General features: G+C 42.8%; 1 protein-coding gene and 1 long non-coding RNA gene across 2 annotated transcripts in view; both read right to left on the bottom strand.

Moving 5' to 3' along the window:
• LOC308586149 (uncharacterized protein) overlaps window positions 1-9,017 on the bottom strand; it is a gene marked incomplete at its 3' end in the record, with an annotated part of 58,226 nt that extends 49,209 nt beyond the window's left edge. Inside the window, exons 1-2 of the mRNA XM_081192426.1 lie at window positions 8,943-9,017; window positions 7,866-7,919 (exon numbers count right to left, since the gene is read on the bottom strand). Coding sequence (XP_081048552.1) covers window positions 7,866-7,919; window positions 8,943-8,969 — 81 coding nt within the window. The 5' untranslated portion in view covers window positions 8,970-9,017. The remainder of the gene's footprint in view (window positions 1-7,865; window positions 7,920-8,942) is intronic.
• A 1,726-nt stretch (window positions 9,018-10,743) lies between these two features.
• LOC308586008 lies at window positions 10,744-19,181 on the bottom strand. The gene is made up of 2 exons (XR_014007715.1): window positions 17,539-19,181; window positions 10,744-12,454 (listed from the first exon to the last, which is right to left on the bottom strand). It is a non-coding gene; the product is annotated as an uncharacterized lncRNA (long non-coding RNA).
• Window positions 19,182-19,330: the final 149 nt, after the last annotated feature.

Below are 19,330 nucleotides of genomic sequence, written 5' to 3' on the forward strand. Positions count from 1 at the left end.
AAAGGTATAACAGTCTGTATTTCCAAGCTTTACTTCGCTACATGTTTCGTGTTTTTAAATAACTGCTGGGGTTCTCTCACCCAAAGAGTTCTTGCCCTGAACCTGGATCTAGGCATCCAGGGAATTCTCCTTTTTTATTTTACCATATCTATTTTTCCTTTAGCCAAAATCAAACCAACAGATTTTGACTTGGTGGGAGGAAATGTCTTAAGCATTACTTTATTGGTCTGGTAGTCTTAAATCACTGTATGGTCCGGCAGTCTTTGAGGAGTATTCAGTGAGTCAGACATAATCCATTCAGGGCCCAAACTAGACATCATAAACAGATGCATGTAACATTCCCCACAACCTTTTAATAAATAAAAATAAAATAAAGACCAACCTCAACGTACTAAGGCTGGACACAGAGGAATGACAAGAGGAGAGGGTCCTTACCTTCTCTCTGCCTGCCTGCCTGCCAGCCAGCCAGCCATTTTTGCCTCTCAAAATCTTCCCCAAGGTGCTTCCTCACCAGGCTCCTAGTGCTAGCACTCAGCATACAGGAGCAATCCACATTTTCCTAGAACACATCTCAATAGAAACGGGGACCAGCCAGTCTGTATTTACCAATATGAAAAGTTGTATTGTGAAATCATCATACAGTTGCCTAGTTTAGGATAGATTTTGCACACTTACTAGCTGCCCTGAGCCCGGTCTTGGCTGGGGAGGGTGGGGTATAAATAAAAATTTTATTTTTATTATTATTATTATTAGAGTCATGCTTTCTTTCTATATGAGCATACTTGCATGGATTTGTGCATACTGCCTGTCGCCAATAATACTACACCACAAAATACATTGAGGATCATTTTGGGTCGCATGTTTTGGGTGCCCAGTAACACATACTGATGCTCATGCATATCCAAGCCAATGCATATCATGTAGCACAAAGAAGAGAACAGCAGCTTATGCATGATAAGTGCTGTTCTATTCATGGATGGGATAAGAGCTGCAGGCCAGGCTTGAAAAATCCTCTCAATCTCAGCAAGAGATTGAAAAAACTAAGGGCTGGGGAAAGATACAGAGAGAGGTTGAGAAAGAGCAGTTCAGTCTTACCAATGAAATTTGCCTGTCATCAAACCCTTCAGGCTATTGCAAAAAAGAAAGAGGAACCTCTCAAAGGACCAACTGTACCACCTCAGGACTTCCCTCCAGATGCCTTCAAAGAAACAATGGCAACTTCCTCCAGAGTTGTATAATCCTTGCTGCATCTCTTATCAACGGCAAACAAGAAGTGACACTGTTGTCAGTTTTCAAGTGTGCTAAGACTACCCATTTGGCCACCACCACTGAGCTAGTGGCATGTTAGGATGGGTAAAAACCTGTCCCTGCCACACGCATTTGGATCCCATATTAAGTACATAGGTGATGCAATGAAGTACTTGGTGGTTCCCATATATCCTCAAGAGCTGAAGTCAACTATACCACATGGGCAAAATAAAGCCATGTTCAAAAAATCCTTCAAAATAAAGTGAAAGGAGTACCGGTAAGTAGTCTAAATGAGAGGCACAGATAGGATAACTATTTCCCCCCTCTAGACAACCAAAACATTAAGTACCCCTTTAATACAATGCATGGAAAACTTATTATTCCTAGATCCGGCTTCCTATGCATAGTTTGGTTTGGCCCTGTATAATTATATGAGTGGAAACATGCTGTTAATAACACCAAAGGATATATTATAAGGAGGTTAGGATAATATGCGTAATCACTGTGGGTTGCACCTTGTTAGATTCTGGAGAAGGAAAATGTTACATTCTCTTTTTTTATAATAATAAAAAACCAAGGACACAGTCTTGTAGTAATAATGCAAAGGGAAGGTGAAAAATGAGGTAAGGCAGCTTTGGTTATGCATAACAAAGACCTTCATTTTCACAGCCATTATGAAAACAAGCTTTTCAAAGGTACTCGGGTGCCATACAGCAAGTCTCAATCGTATGTGCTTACTCTGTAATTAAATTTAGCCTCAGGGTCTCTGGTTATAAATGAGAGATCTTTATGGCTTCAGTTTGATGTATTTAGCACTAGAGTCACTGTAGTAGAAACCAAACTGAAATGACAGTTTCCCCATAGAAACCCAGTAGCAGGACTGTGCCTGCTTTTGAGAGGTTGCCACAATATTTGGGGAGGGGGAATCAACAGACGCTGTGGAGATTCATTAGCAGGAGGATTGTCCTGTCAGTTCCTAAACAGCTACCAGGGCAATCCGGATAATTTTTTACTAGAATTCCCATCATCCCTATTGGCCTTGGTAGCTGGGGCTGATGGGAGTTGTAGTCTAAAGAAGACAATACAGCTAAGATGGGGCAAATGCTTGTCCTAAAAGTGCTGTACTGGTTACTCCAGAACACACAAATTATATGGCTGAAACAATGCTATTTTTCTAGGAAAGGAGGAGCTGAAACTCACCATGAACACCTCCTTTGTTCTCCTATATTGGCAATGGCGCCCACCTGGTTCCACCCACCAGAGGTGTCGTAATTGAGTTCTGGTGAGTTCCAGCTGGGGAAAAAGCCCTGGTAGCAAAAGGCTCAGGCTACCATTTGGCAAGCAAGGGAGAAGAACTTAGCAACCAAAAGCTTTGTATTCACATGCCAAAAGAAGTTCGTGGAGAAGTCTCAGTAATACAGTAGAACCTCGATTTTCGAGCATCTCAGAAGCCAACCGATTCGGAACCTGAGCACCGAAAACCCAGATGTGAATGCTTCTGTTTTCAAACGCGCCTCGGACGTTGAATGGCTGACGGTCAATTGCACCTTAGTTGTCGAACGTTTCGGATTTCAAACAGTCTTCCAGAACGGATTACGTTTAACAACCAAGGTTCCACTTTATCAGATGCCCTAAATGAAAAGGCTGAGAGTGCATGCTTGAACCTTAGAGCGAGGTGGAAGGTCAATCCTGGGATTGCAGTTTCAGAAAATCAACCAAATGTGCTTTAAAGCTCCATACTGATCAAAATGATCTCAGTCTGGGTTAAAGGGGCTGCACTTAAATCACTCCACAAATTGCACTACAACCCAGTGCAGTTGCCTAGAATTAAAACAACTTGCTTTGTCTAGCCCAGGCATAGGCAAACTCGGCCCTCCAGATGTTTTGGGACTACAACTCCCATCATCCCTGACCACTGGTCCTGTTAATGAGGGATGATGTGAGTTGTAGTCCCAAAACATCTGGAGGGCCGAGTTTGGCTATGCCTGGTCTAGTCTGTTGGAGAAGGTGTAAAGAAAAGGGTGCTCGACAAAATTGCCTTTTGGCCTAAGCAGGTCATTCAGTGCACCCCTGTAGTGTTGAAGATAATATCACAGGTTGTTGGGGATATGTTGTTTCAGCAGCCCATGGTGGCGTCTCCTCTAAATTCCATGAAAGATCAATGTGGCAGCACCAGCTCATACCAGGAGATACCTAGCAAGGATATAATGGGGAACCTCTCTGTTTATGAACAACAGTGAGACATCATTTGTTTAGTCTCCTGCAATTCCACCCCATCTCTGTCTGGCCCACTTGTATATAATGAGACGCACCACTCCAACTCAACAGGCATGCTCAAACTGGGTTTCCACAAGTCCAAACATTAACACTGCATGCCACTGAGAATGTTCCCTACTGCAGCCAAGTAGGAAGCATGCCAGGTTTCATCGCAAGGGTGCATATTCACCTGTCATCAATTGCAAGGTTTGCACAAAACTTTCTGCTAATCCATTGGTGGGTGAGTGGGATGGTGCAGAGTGTTTAAATTCTTCTGAAGCAAACTGTGGGTCATTGTCATTGACGACTTTGCAAATATCATATGAAGGGGACTCTTGACAAATTCAGATATATAGCAGAGTCTTTGTTTAATTTATTTTTCACAGCACATTAGTAGCTCTCTTGCGGCACACTAGTAGCTCTCTTGCTGTGCTCCTGCAGCACACAGTTTGGGAATTTTCTGACCTAGGTAGTAGGCTGCTTTTAGTATCCTGCCAAAAATAAGTCTGAATTTTTGAACAGATGTGGCATTGCCAGGAACAGCTGAGTGGGTAGAGGGGCTTTTTATTTTCCTATATGAAAGGGTCAATGGTCACAACAATCATCCAAGCATTGTATTGTATCTGTAAAATAAATAGATTTCAATGCCATGTGTGGTAACAGGTTTTTTTCCATCAATACATAACAGGCTCTAGAAAAGGGACGGGGGGATCTTTGCTAAAACACAAAAGGATACATTCTATTGCATTTTGCCAGGATACAAAAGAAATACAAAAAGCAAAACACTTGTCAATATTTAGAAAGTTTCAAGGTTATGTTTTCTTCCTGCAGCTTTGTTTTTCCTAAGATAACTGATGTGAATACAAGCAGTCAAGACAACTAAGGAAGAATTTAAAAAAACAACAAACTGAATTGTGGGAAAGTACAAGACGGGATGGAAATGTCAAGATGCACTGTTTATTCAAACCAATGGTGACCTTCACTTCAAGGCTATTTCTTGGAGCTTCAAAGAAAAACACCATTGGAGGATTGCATACCTGCCAATTTTTTTAAAAATCCAAGATTTTGGGTTCTGGCCTGGGACTTTGAAGTCTCCACCTCTACCAGGACCTTCTAGCATGAAGCAGAAGTAAAGCCAAGAAAAGCATCCTATATATAACTTTTTTTTTCCTGGACCATTAACTGTGTGCTAAAAGTGGCCCTTTCCTCACATTCCAGTCACACATTCAGTCAATGCAGTGACAGGGACTGAGATTGCAACCACTGGCACTGCCCCCATACATTCAGCATAAAATGAGAATGGGCTGCATGAACAATCAACTAACTGAATAAGTGCAAGGTTTGTACTCATGAGATGAAACCTTTATATAAGATAGTGCCAACATGAAATCTGCCCCTCTCCACCACCACTTACAGCTTCCCCAAAGGTTTTACTACGCCACATCTTCTAAAGCAGGGTGCTTTGAAGGTGGTATAGCAAATGTCTAAGAAATCTGTAAGAAACTTCTTGTTGAAACATCTTCAGCAAACAGAAAGAATTTTTGCAACCCTAATCATGGCGCCTTGATGATTTCGGGGGAGGGAGTTGCTGCATGGGTGGGGAGAGTTGCCCGTGACTGTTCCTCTGGTTTGCAAATGTGCCCTCAGGTCCAAAAAGGTTGGCAACCCCTGCTTTAGTATTGTGTCCACTCACTGCGATCTATGCGGCTTTTCATGTGACACCATTCCTTCTCTGCAGGGATGGAAGAATCCGTCATCCTCCCTTATACAATGCATTTTTGTACACCCCTTTGTGTGTTCATTACATAACTGTGTTGCAAAATCTGAAGCAGCGCAGATTTTGCAGAATTTTTGTTTTGTTGCATATTGTTTTGGAAAATGTGAATTAATACAAACTGAGTCAAATTTCTCACCCAAACCTATTTCTCTACCACATTTTCTGTGTTCTCAGACAGCCTCCTCACACCGACTTGAAGAAAGCAGCAATGCTCTCTGCATAAGTTCTTTCCTTTCCTTCCATCCACATTTCCTGGGGATTAGGCCAAAAGAATGCCTGTGGTATATACAGTCCTGCATGGAGAGGCCAGTCACTCACTACTAGACGATGTGACAAGGATTTCCCACCCCCAGGAAACACAGCAAGGAAGGAAGAATGGATATCCTTGCCACTTGCTCTCAGGAAACACAACACTTCCTTTAAACTGAAAAGGGGCGGAAGAACCCCCAGCTGCATCATATTGCATTATGGTATGCCACCCGCAGTCCCCCAAATCTCTGAGGAACTTGCTGTGGCTCCCAACTCAGCTTCAGGCATTTCACACACACTTCCCAACTGTACGCTCTGCTGAGATATCAGCACACAAACATCTTTAATGATTAGGCCATGTGGGGTACAAATCCATAAGCAGAACTTGACATGTACTCACCCTAGGCCTTCAGCTACAAGTCCTCTAGGTAGAAGTAGGGAAAATGGGGAGACGGGAGATCCAGTTTCTCCAAATGGAGTTCATAAGTAAACAAACTTCAGAAATAGAGCTTTTTACCTGCTGATAATCCATCTGCAACACCTGGGTGCATGCCTATTGTTTTAATCAGGCTTTGCAGAGATTAGAGTTGAAAGCATAGTTTTCAAAAGTGTGTTACACTCCTCTTGCCCTCTTTTCATCTTATCTCTTTTCCATCTCCATAATTTTATCTTGCTAACCAATTTCTCTTCCCCCACCTTGTCCCCTGCTTTTATTTTAATTAAATTCTTCCTAAGACTTGTAGCTTAACCAAGATTTATATTAAGGAGACAGCCTGCTCAACAGGCAGGTTTCTTCGCCCTTAGCTTTCAGAGTCACATTTATCATTCAATTTTTGACCATCTGTGCATGTTCTTTTTCTACTGTGGGTTTGGGGGTTTTTTTTTACTCAAAATAACAGAGAAGCAAAGGGCGAAAACAACAAAAGCACAAGAAATTAAACTTAAGGCTTGTGAAACAGATTGGGAAAAGGCATGGTACAGTAGGGCATGAATTCACCTACATAAACAAGCTTTTGCCGTAACTTCGCCTAAGGAAAGCACCAAATTAAATGCCCTTTCCAGAGTTAGCACATATGGGTCAGGGGAGTAGGGATCACTGCCCTGTAATATATGGGTTCAGTTGAATGTCTGAATATACATTGGTCCATGACAGGCCCTACTACCATGTTCTCACCTCTACACACTCTGTGTGCTTTTTCTTTGCAAGTGTGGTACAATCTGGAAAAGACATACAGTAATTGCATGCAGCTCTCTAAGAGAGAGTATTCAGCACAAAGCCGACATCCTCATGGATCCTTGGGGAAGCTTAAGCTGTTCCAAGTTTGTACATGCAAATGTACCAACAAAAAATAGTTGGATTTATCAGGGGGCGCTACCAATTCACTTTGTATGAAGAAATTTTGTTAGTAGTTATTCCTGCTTTGTAGAGTTTCCTGTTAACTTGTTCTACAAGTTTAGGGTGGGTAGCACAATTTATACAGACTTTATTTCATGCCAACTTGTGAAATCCTTTGGGCTCACCATGTGATCTTCAAAACTGAGTTGAGAATTGAACCAAAGTCTCATCACCAAACCCAACCTTCTACTCAGTGTCGGATTTATGTATAAGCTAAACAAACTATAGCTTAGAGCCCCACTGTCTTGGGGGCCCCAAAAAAATTTGAAGGAAAAAAAACTGGATGCACATTTCCAAAATATAAGATAAAAAACAAATAAAATAAAACCTACATACAGCAACAGTGTGTTGTGTTGTGTAGGCTCCTATTTGTTATGTGCAACTGACTTTAAATACCTATTAGGTCCATAAATATATATATATTCAAAACAAAAAACAGCAACAATTTGTGGTTGACAATGACAGCTGGACATATAAAGGGCCACATTACCTTCAATAGCTTAGGGCCTCAACAAACATAAATCCGGCCCTGTTTCTACTCCCGGCACAGTTACAACAAAGAAATTTTTTTTTTAAATATAAAAACTTTTAAAAGGTGAGCTATAAAAGCAAATTGCTTGTTAGTAAACCAAAGGTTAGATGAGCTATTAGTAGGACAATTGTATCAGTTTCGGGGTTGCTTTTCAGAATAACCTGAAGCATAGTTGGTATTAAGGACTAGGAGATGCTGCAGCAGCAATTATCTACCTATAGGATCAATATGAGAGAAATATGGGGGATAAAATGGTTTCAGTTTGCATTTTAATATGGCCCTAGCCTAGTTTGCATGTCCCAAACCAGTACACAAACTGAAATGCAGCTACTCTTCAAAATCTGCACTTTTCCAACCATCTAAACTCTTGTGAACACAATGCTGGATAGTAGGTGTAGAACACTCACCTTTTTTGTATCTATCCTTTCTCCACTGGAAAAGGAAAATCTGAGCCTCCGTATCTGGAAAAAACATATGGTGACATTTTCCCATCACTATAGCAAAGCATAGGCTTTTCTTAAAACCCTTCCCTTCAGAATCCTAAGATCCCACAGTGTTCTGTGTCTAGAACAGCTGAAGAGACAAGTTACCTCAGCATCATATGCTGCCTGGGGGCTAATATGTTACATCTGAAACACGGCTGCGTGAAACCTGGATGGGCCTAACCTCAAGAAGATTCTGGGCCTCTTCTCTCTATTGTTGTTTTCTCCTTTTTCTGTTATTGTTCAAATGGAAGTCTCTAGTCCTTTTACTTGCTGATTTATAAAAGGAAGTGTGCAGGCAGTTTTCTACTGTTGTTCAATAAGAAGCAAACTTGCTAATGTTTAGCCTGCCAGTTCTCTCCACTCTTGAATTCAGTTTAACTGGAAGGCGCTTGTATTAAACCTGTGTTTATATGTGTAGTTACGCCTCAGGGACTTGCTCAAACCTCAAGCAGACAACAGCACACACACACACACACACACACACCACTCTTTGTTATTGTCCAGTAATAACATCGCCTCTCCTAACCTGTTACACCTGCACACCTCAAGTTACAGATTCCTGGCAAACTTCCGATACTTCTGAGGAGAAAGTGTTGGGCTCCCAGAAGCACTGTAGATTTTCAAGAGCTGTGGGTCTTTCCCCCTCTTGAACTGTGTTGTTTTCCTTTCTTTCTAACTTCCCTGAAAAGATGCATCTGGAAAGGTACAGGCCTCCAACAAGCACTTGGAGGCAACATATCTGCCCCATGCTTTGGTCTTCTCTTTGCACACTCTCTCTGGTGGTCAGCAGAATGCACGGCACTAAGAGTTGTCAAGCAGCAAAGCTAATGCTGCTTTTTGGTTTCGACTCACAAGATAACAGAGAAATGGCTGAAGTAGAGAAATTGGTATGGCTGTTGTTTTTTAAATTCATGGAAAGAAACCAATCTGTAATGAAAAGAAAGCTGCGGTATTTAGTAAGTGTTAGATGAGCTCTTGTGTACTTCACTGCCATTTTACCTCTTGTGTGGCCTCTGCAGTTCTCATTTTTGACTTTATAGAGAAAATGCTCTGTGCAAGCAAATTCCGCCCTTTGCGGCTGGTTCTGTCGCCATTTGAGCACAACACGCAGAATAGGTTAAATCAAAGTTCTATACAATAGCAAGGCAATCAATAATAGTGTTTGAAAGCTTAAACTCTAAATTTTATTCAGCAGTAGAGCCCTGGTGTTATCCAGTTTGTGAGATGAGAGAATGCCGTATAAATAACAGTATATAGCCCTGAAAAGTCCACAGTAAACACATAATAGAATTTGCTTTCAGTGTTCTGCCACCATTCATAAATCACTCTGGCCAAACTCCCGCCGTTTATGGCAGGACTCATATCCCTAAAGTGAATTACGGTCTCATCTCCAGTATGCAACCAGCTATTGTCCCAAATATAACAGAGGTGAAAAGCAACATTGGAGGGGTGCTGTGTATGCACATGTGTTCAGAAGACATTCAGCGGATCACTAGGATAGAGACTTGAAGGAATATTGCTGTGTGTTGGCAAGAGTCTCAATCTAATGAAGAGACAGTGAAATAATGTCTTAAATCTACAAGAGTTATGACGAGCAACAAGCATGTTCTGCTTGTTTCACAGTTTTCAACATTCATTTTATCCTGGAGCATGGCTCAGGAAAACAGAAGAAAAATAGTTTGACTTCTTGTTAAACTAGAGAATATTCTTTTTTGAATTCACAAATCTACATCTATTGGGCAAGAACACAGCTTAAGAATGGTTTTATGTTTTTAAAATACTTTTACCTTGTCTGGTCAAATTTACTTCATTTACTAAGGCCATGGCTAACAGTAAGCCGGGGACTGTATTATCGAATCTGGTGATTTTGGACACAATCCAGGTTTCTTAGTGTTTAGACATATACAACTCCCTTGTGAGAGTTCTGTCTGCACCTATTCTACATATTCTGCCTTTAACCACCTCTTCACCTCTCCTGATTATAATTTGAGAACTCTTAACAGTTGTAAATGTGGTTCTCTTGTGCTAGGTCTGAAGTACTGGCTTTACTGTACAGTGGTACCTCGGGTTACATACACTTCAGGTTACATATGCTTCAGCTTACAGACTCCACTAACCCAGAAATAGTACCTCGGGTTAAGAACTTTGCTTCAGGTTAAGAACAGAAATCGTGCTCCGGCGGCGTGGCAGCAGCAGGAGGCCCCATTAGCTAAAGTGGTGCTTCAGGTTAAGAACAGTTTCAGGTTAAGAATGGACCTCCGGAACGAATTAAGTACTTAACCCGAGGTACCACTGTATATTCAAGTCAAAGGTTTCACTACTATTTTTATGTCATACACAGACAGCTGGTGCAGCCCTGTAGCTAACTGTGATTTCCCCCCTTCTCCGTTGATGTCCATCCTAGTGCACAGCACATAAGGTGTTCAAACTATATGAGAAAGGGAATAGTTGGATCTGTAATGAAAAGGAAGGTGGTTTTATGTGGTGGGATTGTGTAACAGCAGTAACATTTTGGAAGTTGGCAATGACTTTGCATAAATATTCCAAATAAATGTGCCACTTGAGATTGTCTCTTCTACCCAACTATTAAAGATGCAGGAATTCTGTCCTCTTTTACATCTGTCCACCTTAGCCAGCACAGCCATTTATTGAATTAGGTGATAATAGGGCTGCCATACACCTGGATTTTTCCAGACATTACTGGGATTTCAAAGGTGGGATTGCCGTCGTGGGGGGGGGGGGTCCGAAAGGCAGCGCTTTGTCCTGCATCTTAGGCAAGTCAATTTAAAAAAAAAAAAAGTGTTCTTTCATTTTCAACAATTTCATTAGTTTCCTTTAAAAAAAGTTCAACAACTTTCGTAGTGTCCTGGTTTTTACGTTTTGAAATATGGCAACCCTAGAATGTATGCACACTTTCCTGGGAATAAGCCCTACTGAATTCAGCCTCAATCTGGGGTGCACCAAACCTTGCACCACCCCAGGACATCAGCCACTTCTTTCCACTGTTGGGCAGAAAACGTAATAAGCGTGTCATTGCTTGTATTCAAACCACGTTTGCTGCAGCCAAGGCACAGTATGATAACAAGTGGGGCCAGAAAGAAAGGTGCAGGCTATGGGTCCTTTGGAGAATGGGTAGCCTTGCTGCCAGTCAGTTTAGGCCAGCTGCCGTTTTTGAACAATTGCTCTTTCCAAATGAATAGCATCCTTTGAGTTTGTAAAATCCTCCACAGCTTATCTTTTCCTCCAGGGCATTCTTCTCTAAGAAAAGAAAGAACAAATGTCAGAACAGAGTTTTAATGGGAAGAACTCAGACAGGTAACTTGAAAAATAACCCACTGTGGTGTATTTAGTATTATATGAGTTTTCCAGCTACAGTTGTCCAAACCATCCTGTTTACTCCAATTTAACCCATCTCTGAGCCTTTCTGAAACAGGCTTTATCTTTACTGCCAACACTTTTGTAGGAGTAATGCGAGAGCCTGGCTTCTGACCCCTCCCGTGTCATCTCTTCCTTGGTCAAGATTTAGAATGCCAACTCTTTGGAGCTGTTGACTTATGTTACTCGCTAAATCACCATGTTCAGTGATGGCACTACACAAATAAAAACAGTTAATACAATCCCATCCCCAACACAGCAGATGAGACAGGAAAAGACAACTTCTTGAATAATCTCCTCAGGTCAGTTGTCATCCTGCTGTTCTTATTCAGTACTTTCTTTTTTAAAAAAAAAAGTCTGGATGTGTGCTTCAGTACAGGTTTCACACAGTGAAATGCCTTACAGCCTCATGCAGCTGCTTTAAAATATTTCTTTTTAAGTGTGGTTACAGATCTCCTGCAGTCCTTGTATTTTGCACTTTCCACCATATATTTAACCTATTTGTGGTCTCTGATGAGTTCTGATCATTGAGAACTTTGTTGGCCCGAGAGATTTTACTACCTGAAGCAGTAGGATAGACAAAGGACCTATCCCTTTGTCTCACTGAGATCACAGCTGATTATACTTTGATAGATAGGGACTCTGAAAAAATCTCAACTAAAGCATCCATGGCAGATGGCTACCCATCTCATCTTAAAAACATCCAGTGAAGGAGAGTCCACCACCTTCCGAGGGAGTCTGTTCCACTGTCAAACAACTCTTACTGTCAGAAAGGTCCACTGTCACCTGGTTTTTGCTGCTTCTCTATCTTAAGCCACTCAAAGAGTGTTGCTGTTCTTCTCTCAATTTCAGCTCTGGCGCACCTCACTCACAAGCCCTCCTCTAGGAAACACAGATCTCAGCTTCTGACACCAGTGTTGAACGCCACCCACAATCTCTGAGCAGTACAAGATTCCAGGGGGGTGCCAGACGTGCTTACCCAGAGTCTGTGTTTCCTTTTGGGAATCAGGCACAGCAGAGACTGTGGTGTCTTTATGACAGATGGTTTACTTGCACATATATACAACCTGCACCCACGATGGAGGGATTCACAGCAACAACACTCCAAGAAGGCCTTGCTTCTCCCACAGCTGCAGCTTTGAGTTCAAGAAAACACAGAGATCAGCCATTGTGCTCTGACCCTCTCTCCAGCATGCTGGCTGCTGTATTATTCCTGCCTTCGTCTATCCCAGCCCCAGAGTGCCACCTGAAGCAGGCATTTTCTTCACACTGCTGTATGACAGGGTTGACTCTAGACAAGAAAGATCTGGATAACTACTGGCTTTTGGAGAGCAGCCATTACTTCGTCACCCTAGTAAGCCTTGCTGCAACCTGAAATATTTTTGGCACTAGGCACAGCTGAACCTAATGTTAGTCTGCATAACATTTCCACCAACTGCTTCCATTTTAAGGCTACTACAAACTGTGAGCTTGAGCTCTCCCTCATACCAAGCAACGTTTTTTCCCTCTCTCCTGTCAACAATAGCATTGACGCAGAGAATATAAAATCCTAATAACCCCTTTTTTACTTCCCACTGACCTGTATCAAATTGTTCAGGGCCTTTCAAATCACCCCAGAAATCTATTTTTGCTTGCCAGCAGCTTGTCTCAGAAAAACTCCCCCACAGTTTTGCTCAGAAGATGGAACCCACTGGGCAGATGGAGCTGCAATATATTTCCCCTCCTTCTTTCTTGGAAGATTTTTATTTTGCATTAGTGTTACATTTGCAGATAATCTGTGTTGTGCATTATAAAACAGGATTGTTGTTTTTCCAAGATTGTATTTAGCATTTCTGCCAACCTAAGAAACATATGTAAAAAAACAACAACCAAGTACAGTGGTACCTTGGTTTACGAACTAAATCCATTCTGGAAGCCTGTTCTTAAACTAAAGCCGTTCTTAAACTGAGGTGCACTTTCCCTAATGAGGCCTCCCACCACCAGTGCTCTTCCACCATTCAGCTTCCATTCTTTGTTGTTGTTTAGTCATGTCCGACTCTCCGTGACCCCATGGACCAGAGCACACCAGGGACTCCTGTCTTCCACTGCCTCCCGCAGGTTGGTCAGACTCATGCTGGTAGCTTCGAGAACACTGTCCAACCATCTGGTCCTCTGTCGTTCCCTTCTCCTTGTGCCCTCCATCTTTCCCAACATCAGGGTCTTTTCCAGGGAGTCTTCTCTTTTCATGAGGTGGCCAAAGTATTGGAGCCTCAGCTTCAGGAGCTGTCCTTCCAGTGAGCACTCAGGGCTGTCTAGGTTTGTCATCGCTTTTCAACCAAAAAAGCAGGCATCTTTTAATTTCGTGGCTGCCGTCACCATCTGCAGTGATCATGGAGCCCAAGAAAGTGAAATCTTGAGGTAATGTTCACTAGCGGGAACACTACTTCTGGTTTTGCGGAGTTCGTATACTGAATAGTTTGTAAAAACAGCTGTTCTTAAACCGAGGGACCACTGTACTATTCCATTGCTTGTACAGTTATTGTTGGTCAATTAATGTAAACATTAGAGAGACTAAAAATGACTATAAATAAAGAGCTGATAAGTACATCAATATTGAAACAATGAAAATGAAACATTGTTTTCTGTTATTATTTTCCCAGTTTGGGAGGAAATAATAAAAGGTAAAGGTAAAGGTACCCCTGCCCGAACGGGCCAGTCTTGACAGACTCTGGGGTTTGTGCGCCCATCTCACATCTATTGGCCGGGGGCCAGCGCTGTCCGGAGACACTTCCGGGTCACGTGGCCAGCGTGACAAAGCTGCATCTGGCGAGCCAGCGCAGCACACGGAACGCCGTTTACCTTCCCGCTGGTAAGCGGTACCTATTGATTAATTGCAGGCCATAGTGTTGAAAAATTATTTTTGAATGCATTTTGGAAAGATCTAGCAAAAGAAAATAACAGTACAAGAGACGTTTGTTTTCCTACTGATGGCCTATGACCATCCTCTCTACCTTGGATTTCAATTTATATGCTCATCTAGTGCAGTTAAAATGTGGAATTGCTTTTTCTACCCCTGCCTCCATGCAAATCCCTTAGCTTATATGCAAGCAAAGGAAAATGTTTAAATATTCTCAGATATATTTTTGGGAACAGATGTTTGAATTGCCTTCATGCAGCAATAATTGAAAGATTGTGGCTGGGGAATAGAGCAATATGGACTACTAAAGGACATCCATGTTGTCAGGATGTGCTTTCAATGTTAATTGTCTGTTTTAGAATTTGGTAATTTGCAAATAAGAAGCAATCGTAGGCTCTTAATATTCTGCAATAACAGTTTCAAACACTGCCTTGGGCACACAGTCATTCCAGAAATAACTTGGGGTAGTGTCTTATATGAGGGGGGAAACACTACTTACCTATGGGCCAGGGCGCTGAGTTTAGGGCAACCTAATGTGGAGGACAGGGACACAGGTGGCGCTGTGGGTTAAACCACAGAGCCTAGGATTTGCTGATCAGAAGGTTGGCGGTTTGAATCCCTGTGACGGGGTGAGCTCCCGTTGCTCAATCCCTGCTCCTGCCAACCTAGCAGTTCGAAAGCATGTCAAAGTGCAAGTAGATAAAGAGGTACCGCTCCAGCGGGAAGGTAAATGGCGTTTCCGTGCGCTGCTCTGGTTCGCCAGAAGAGGCTTAGTCATGCTGGCCACATGACCCGGAAGCTGTATGCCAGCTCCCTCGGCCAATAAAGCGAGATGAGCGCCGCAACCCCAGAGTCGGTCACGACTGGACCTAATGGTCAGGGGTCCCTTTACCTTTTTAATGTGGAGGACAGGCCACTACAGATGGAATATGAGCTTAAATCTCTTTCAGAGGAGCTGCTGCCTGTCCATTGCTGGAGCATACCAGGGCACTGACTGGAGGGAGGTGGATGGCCATCAAAGCAGTGGTGGCAGCAGAGAAAGTTCATTTGGTGGCTGCCACAAGCAGAGCTAGGCCTGCCCTGGTTTGGAGGGAGTGTTTGTGATGGAAAAGTTTGTTTTTGCTGGGCAGGTTAGTTCACCAAGTGTTTTCTTTTTATTTTTCCCTGCCAGCAAACAGTTAACGAATGGCAGCTTATGATTGGCCAGGGTTCCAGAAGGGGGAATTGAAAAGGAGAGGATTTTAAGAGATGGTTGAGTAGGTTGGGATTGAAGTTGGGAGATAGGGAGAGAAAGGAGAGAGAGTTGGTTCTGGGTAGAAACATCCACTCTGGGGAATATATCAAAAGCTAGAGAAATAAGTCTCTGAGCTTAGTGTGAAGGACAATGTGTGGTGTCCTGTATGAGTAATTAGGCCAGGAATTAACTGGGAGGCTGAGCCAGGAGGAGTAGAAGCTGGAAAGATACAGTCTACTGAAGTCTCATTCCAATCAGGAGGGGAGAGATTCTTCTACAAAAAGAGAAGACTCCCAAACCAGTTAAGAGGGTTGTGGAGATCCCTTGGGTCTGTTACTTGGAGTACCTCAGGAGTAGGGTCATCTAAGGGGTGTGGAACTGACAGGAAGTACCACCTTGTTTAAGAACCAAAGTATTAAGCAGCAACAGCTGTGCAACAACGGAGAAAGCACTGAAGTGAAATAACACTATAATCTGAAGTATCCTATGTTTTACCCACTTGCGTCATAAACTTCCTTTGTTAAATAAAATCTTTATTGTTTATCTGATCAAATCCTGCCTGATACTCCAAATTACAGTGGTACCTCGGTTTAAGAACAGTCCTATTTATGAACGATTTTGTTTATGAACTCTGCAAAACCGGAAATAGTGTCTTGGTTTGCGAACTTTACCTTGGTCTAAGAATGTAATCTGAATGCTAGAAGGGCACCGGCAGCGGGAGGCCTCATTAGGGAAAGCGCGCCTTAGTTTAAGAACGGTTTCAGTTTAAGAACGGACTTCCGGAACGGATTAAGTTCATAAACCAAGGTACCACTGTATTACGTTTTCCCTCACACAAGTCCCCCACAAGATAATCTGAGGTAGTTTGTGGAAATTCATGGAATTGGTGTTCTGTGCAGGGGCGCCGACTTATAAAAAATATTGGGGGAGCCCGCGAAAGCTCATGAATAATAAATAAGCTCATGAATATGCAGATAAAGTGGCGCCGCCTCCTCGTGAGCGAATAGGGGAGAGCGTGCTACGCCTATTAATCAGCTCCGAAGGAAATTGGGTGGAGCTTTTGCTCGGGAGGGAGGGCAGGAGGCATGCAGCCCGACCCTGTGCATTTTGGGCTGGGGGAGGGGCGGCGGTGGCGCTCTGCTGGAGGGGCGCCCGAGATTATTGGGGGGGCGGAGCCCCCCCAAACGAATTTTTGAGGGGGCTCGGGCCCCCTCAGGCCCCATGGAGTCGGCGCCTATGGTTCTGTGAGGTGGGTGCACTATATTGAAGTGAGAGTGGGCCCAACTGCACCAGGGGGGAAAGTGCCGTTGCGCTGTTGCATGTTCACGGAGGAGACCATCATTACCGCCATGTCAAGGGCTCCAAAATTTTGGCCCTGGACAGGGCCTGGTTGTGGAATTTACAGTTTGTGCATCGCAATGGCTAAAGAGCACAAAGCAAGTAGTACAAATTTAGCATGCATCATGTTTGTAAGCCCATCTTAGAATTTGAAGGTGCTGAATACCTATTTAAAACATGGGGACTTAGCTGTTTTACGCTCTTCTGGATCAACTTTGACCAGCTGGAAAGCTCAGCCAGCAAGAGGGAAGACATTTCACATTTTCAAAAACAAGCCAGGACCTGAAATGTGTCCCATGGCAGATCAAAAAGGCATGTAGCTCATGTAGAGAAATAAATATTGCTTAAGGACAGAGAAGTGTCAGTACTAGAATCCTATACATTTCTGATGGCTTCAAAGGAGGCTCGTTTAAGAGCCAGTGAGCCTACTGCAGCTTGGTGGAAAATATTCTCTCTAGGGAAGGTCCTGGCAGCCTGGGCAATTGGGCCAGACTATGGGAATTTTTCCAGACAGGCCAGACACATATTTGTCCAAGGGAGCAAGCACCCTTTCTTCATAGTAATGTCCTTTTTACAGAATTAATGTCTCCATGTGGAGCTGAAGTGAAAGCTATAAATGCCTTGTATAAAGGTTTGTTAGTTTCTTTCCCTCTTCTTTCCCCCACCACCACAAAAACCAATGCAGCACTACACAAAAGAGAAAAGATGACAAAACTAACAGCTGCCTTCTTATGGAAGCCACTTGAAATTACCTCAGGGCAGCAGCTTCACATATCAGGCTGTCCCATGACCACACTGCAAGAAGAAGAAAGGCGAGGCAATTTTATATGCAATTCTGGCAGCAACCATATCAACAAGTGGCAGCCCATAGAAGTGACTAAGAAAAATGGAAACGGCAGGGAAACATTTCAAGCTGCTAATTTTCTGGCTAAAGGATGAAAAGAACTGGAGATGGAATCACAAGTTACACCCCTCAACTGCATAGCTGATCTCACCTACATTTGTAAGCACTGAGCAAGTCTCCTCCTAGTGAAGGAAATTCTGAGGCTGCTTGCATATGATGGGAGTAAAAATCACAAGCTTGTGTGAGTGTGATCTGGGCTGGAGCTGGGAACAAAGTGTTAAAGCCCCTACCCCTATATCAGGAACCTGATCTCAATCTTGAGAATGGGGTGGGAATCACGATTGCAGTTTCCTCTTTTTTGTCATTCATGGAATTGAGCTTTTTCAAAAGCATGTAAGTAGAATCCCTTCACAGAACATAGACTTTCCCTCCCACCCTCTCACACTTATACACACACAAAAACAAGCTGTGGGACACAAGAAAGATTCCCCAACAAAACAAGTGGTCATAAAGCACAACTTGCATGTGCAAAAAAAAAAGTCCTTTCAGAAAATTGTATTTGTATTGTGTGCGGTTCAAAATGTCTCTGATTCCACATTACTCATGGCTATAAATTGTAAAGAGGATATTCTTGGAAAAGTCAATTCTGCAGACAGTCTGCCTAATAACCTTTTTCAGTTAATCTACATAGTTATACAAAATTATGCTTTTAATGTATTTTTTGTGTTAGCTTTGTCCATTAAAAGAAAAACATCCTCAGCATAGATGCTATCTTCATAAATCTGGTGATCTCAGCGATGCAAATATAATCGCTGAAAAATTGACTAGCTTCACTGGAATGCTTAGCTGGGGCGACATTAATCTTGTTTTCATTTCTGTGCTCATGAAGGTTAACTTGAGAGTGCAGGGAGCATAAGCCTTTATTTTACTCCCAGCTTCTACCGAATGCAAATGCAGACACTCTTGCACGAAGAGGGAAAAGTGATTTTAACCTTGTTAGGCCATAGGGGAAGGAGCTGTCCTTTGTTGACATGAGAGTGAGGGGTTGAGAAGTCCATTTATTCATATCGCAGTTCTTCAGATCTATGCATGTTTGCCAGATGTTACTGATCCGGTCAATGTAGGAAGAACATTTTGCTACTGATCTCGGTGAGAAAACATCTGTTTCTGCTGTGCAGATAGGTACTTATCTATAGTAACACTTTGGTCATGGAAAACCACAACAATGTGAATGCTGCTGCCAGGTCAGCCATGTCCTAGAACTCACTGGAAATAGAGGCCTGCCCTCTTTCCAAAACATGTTGATCCTTTCATGATGCTTGGTAACAGCTAGACAGGCAAGGAGTGGGCCAACATCATTCATCATGCTGTTTCTCTGTTTTGTTGTTGATACCTTTTAGGGGTTCTGTTGTGGAAACTTGGTCATAATGAAAGGAGTGGCAGAACTCAAGTGCAATTTTTGCTGGTGGGGGGCAGGAAGACTGTATCTATAAGCAAATCAAAAATTACCCTTTAAAGCACAGTCCTATGTATGTCTGCTCAGGTAAAAAGTGCCTTGTTGTTGTTTAGTCGTGTCCGACTCTTCGTGACCCCATGGACCAGAGCACGCCAGGGACTCCTGTCTTCCACTGCCTCCCGCAGTTTGGTCAAACTCATGCTAGTAGCTTCAAGAACACTATCCAACCATCTCATCCTCTGTC

Source organism: Podarcis bocagei (assembly GCF_964188305.1).
Source record: "Podarcis bocagei genome assembly, chromosome: 4".
NCBI lineage: Eukaryota > Metazoa > Chordata > Lepidosauria > Squamata > Lacertidae > Podarcis > Podarcis bocagei.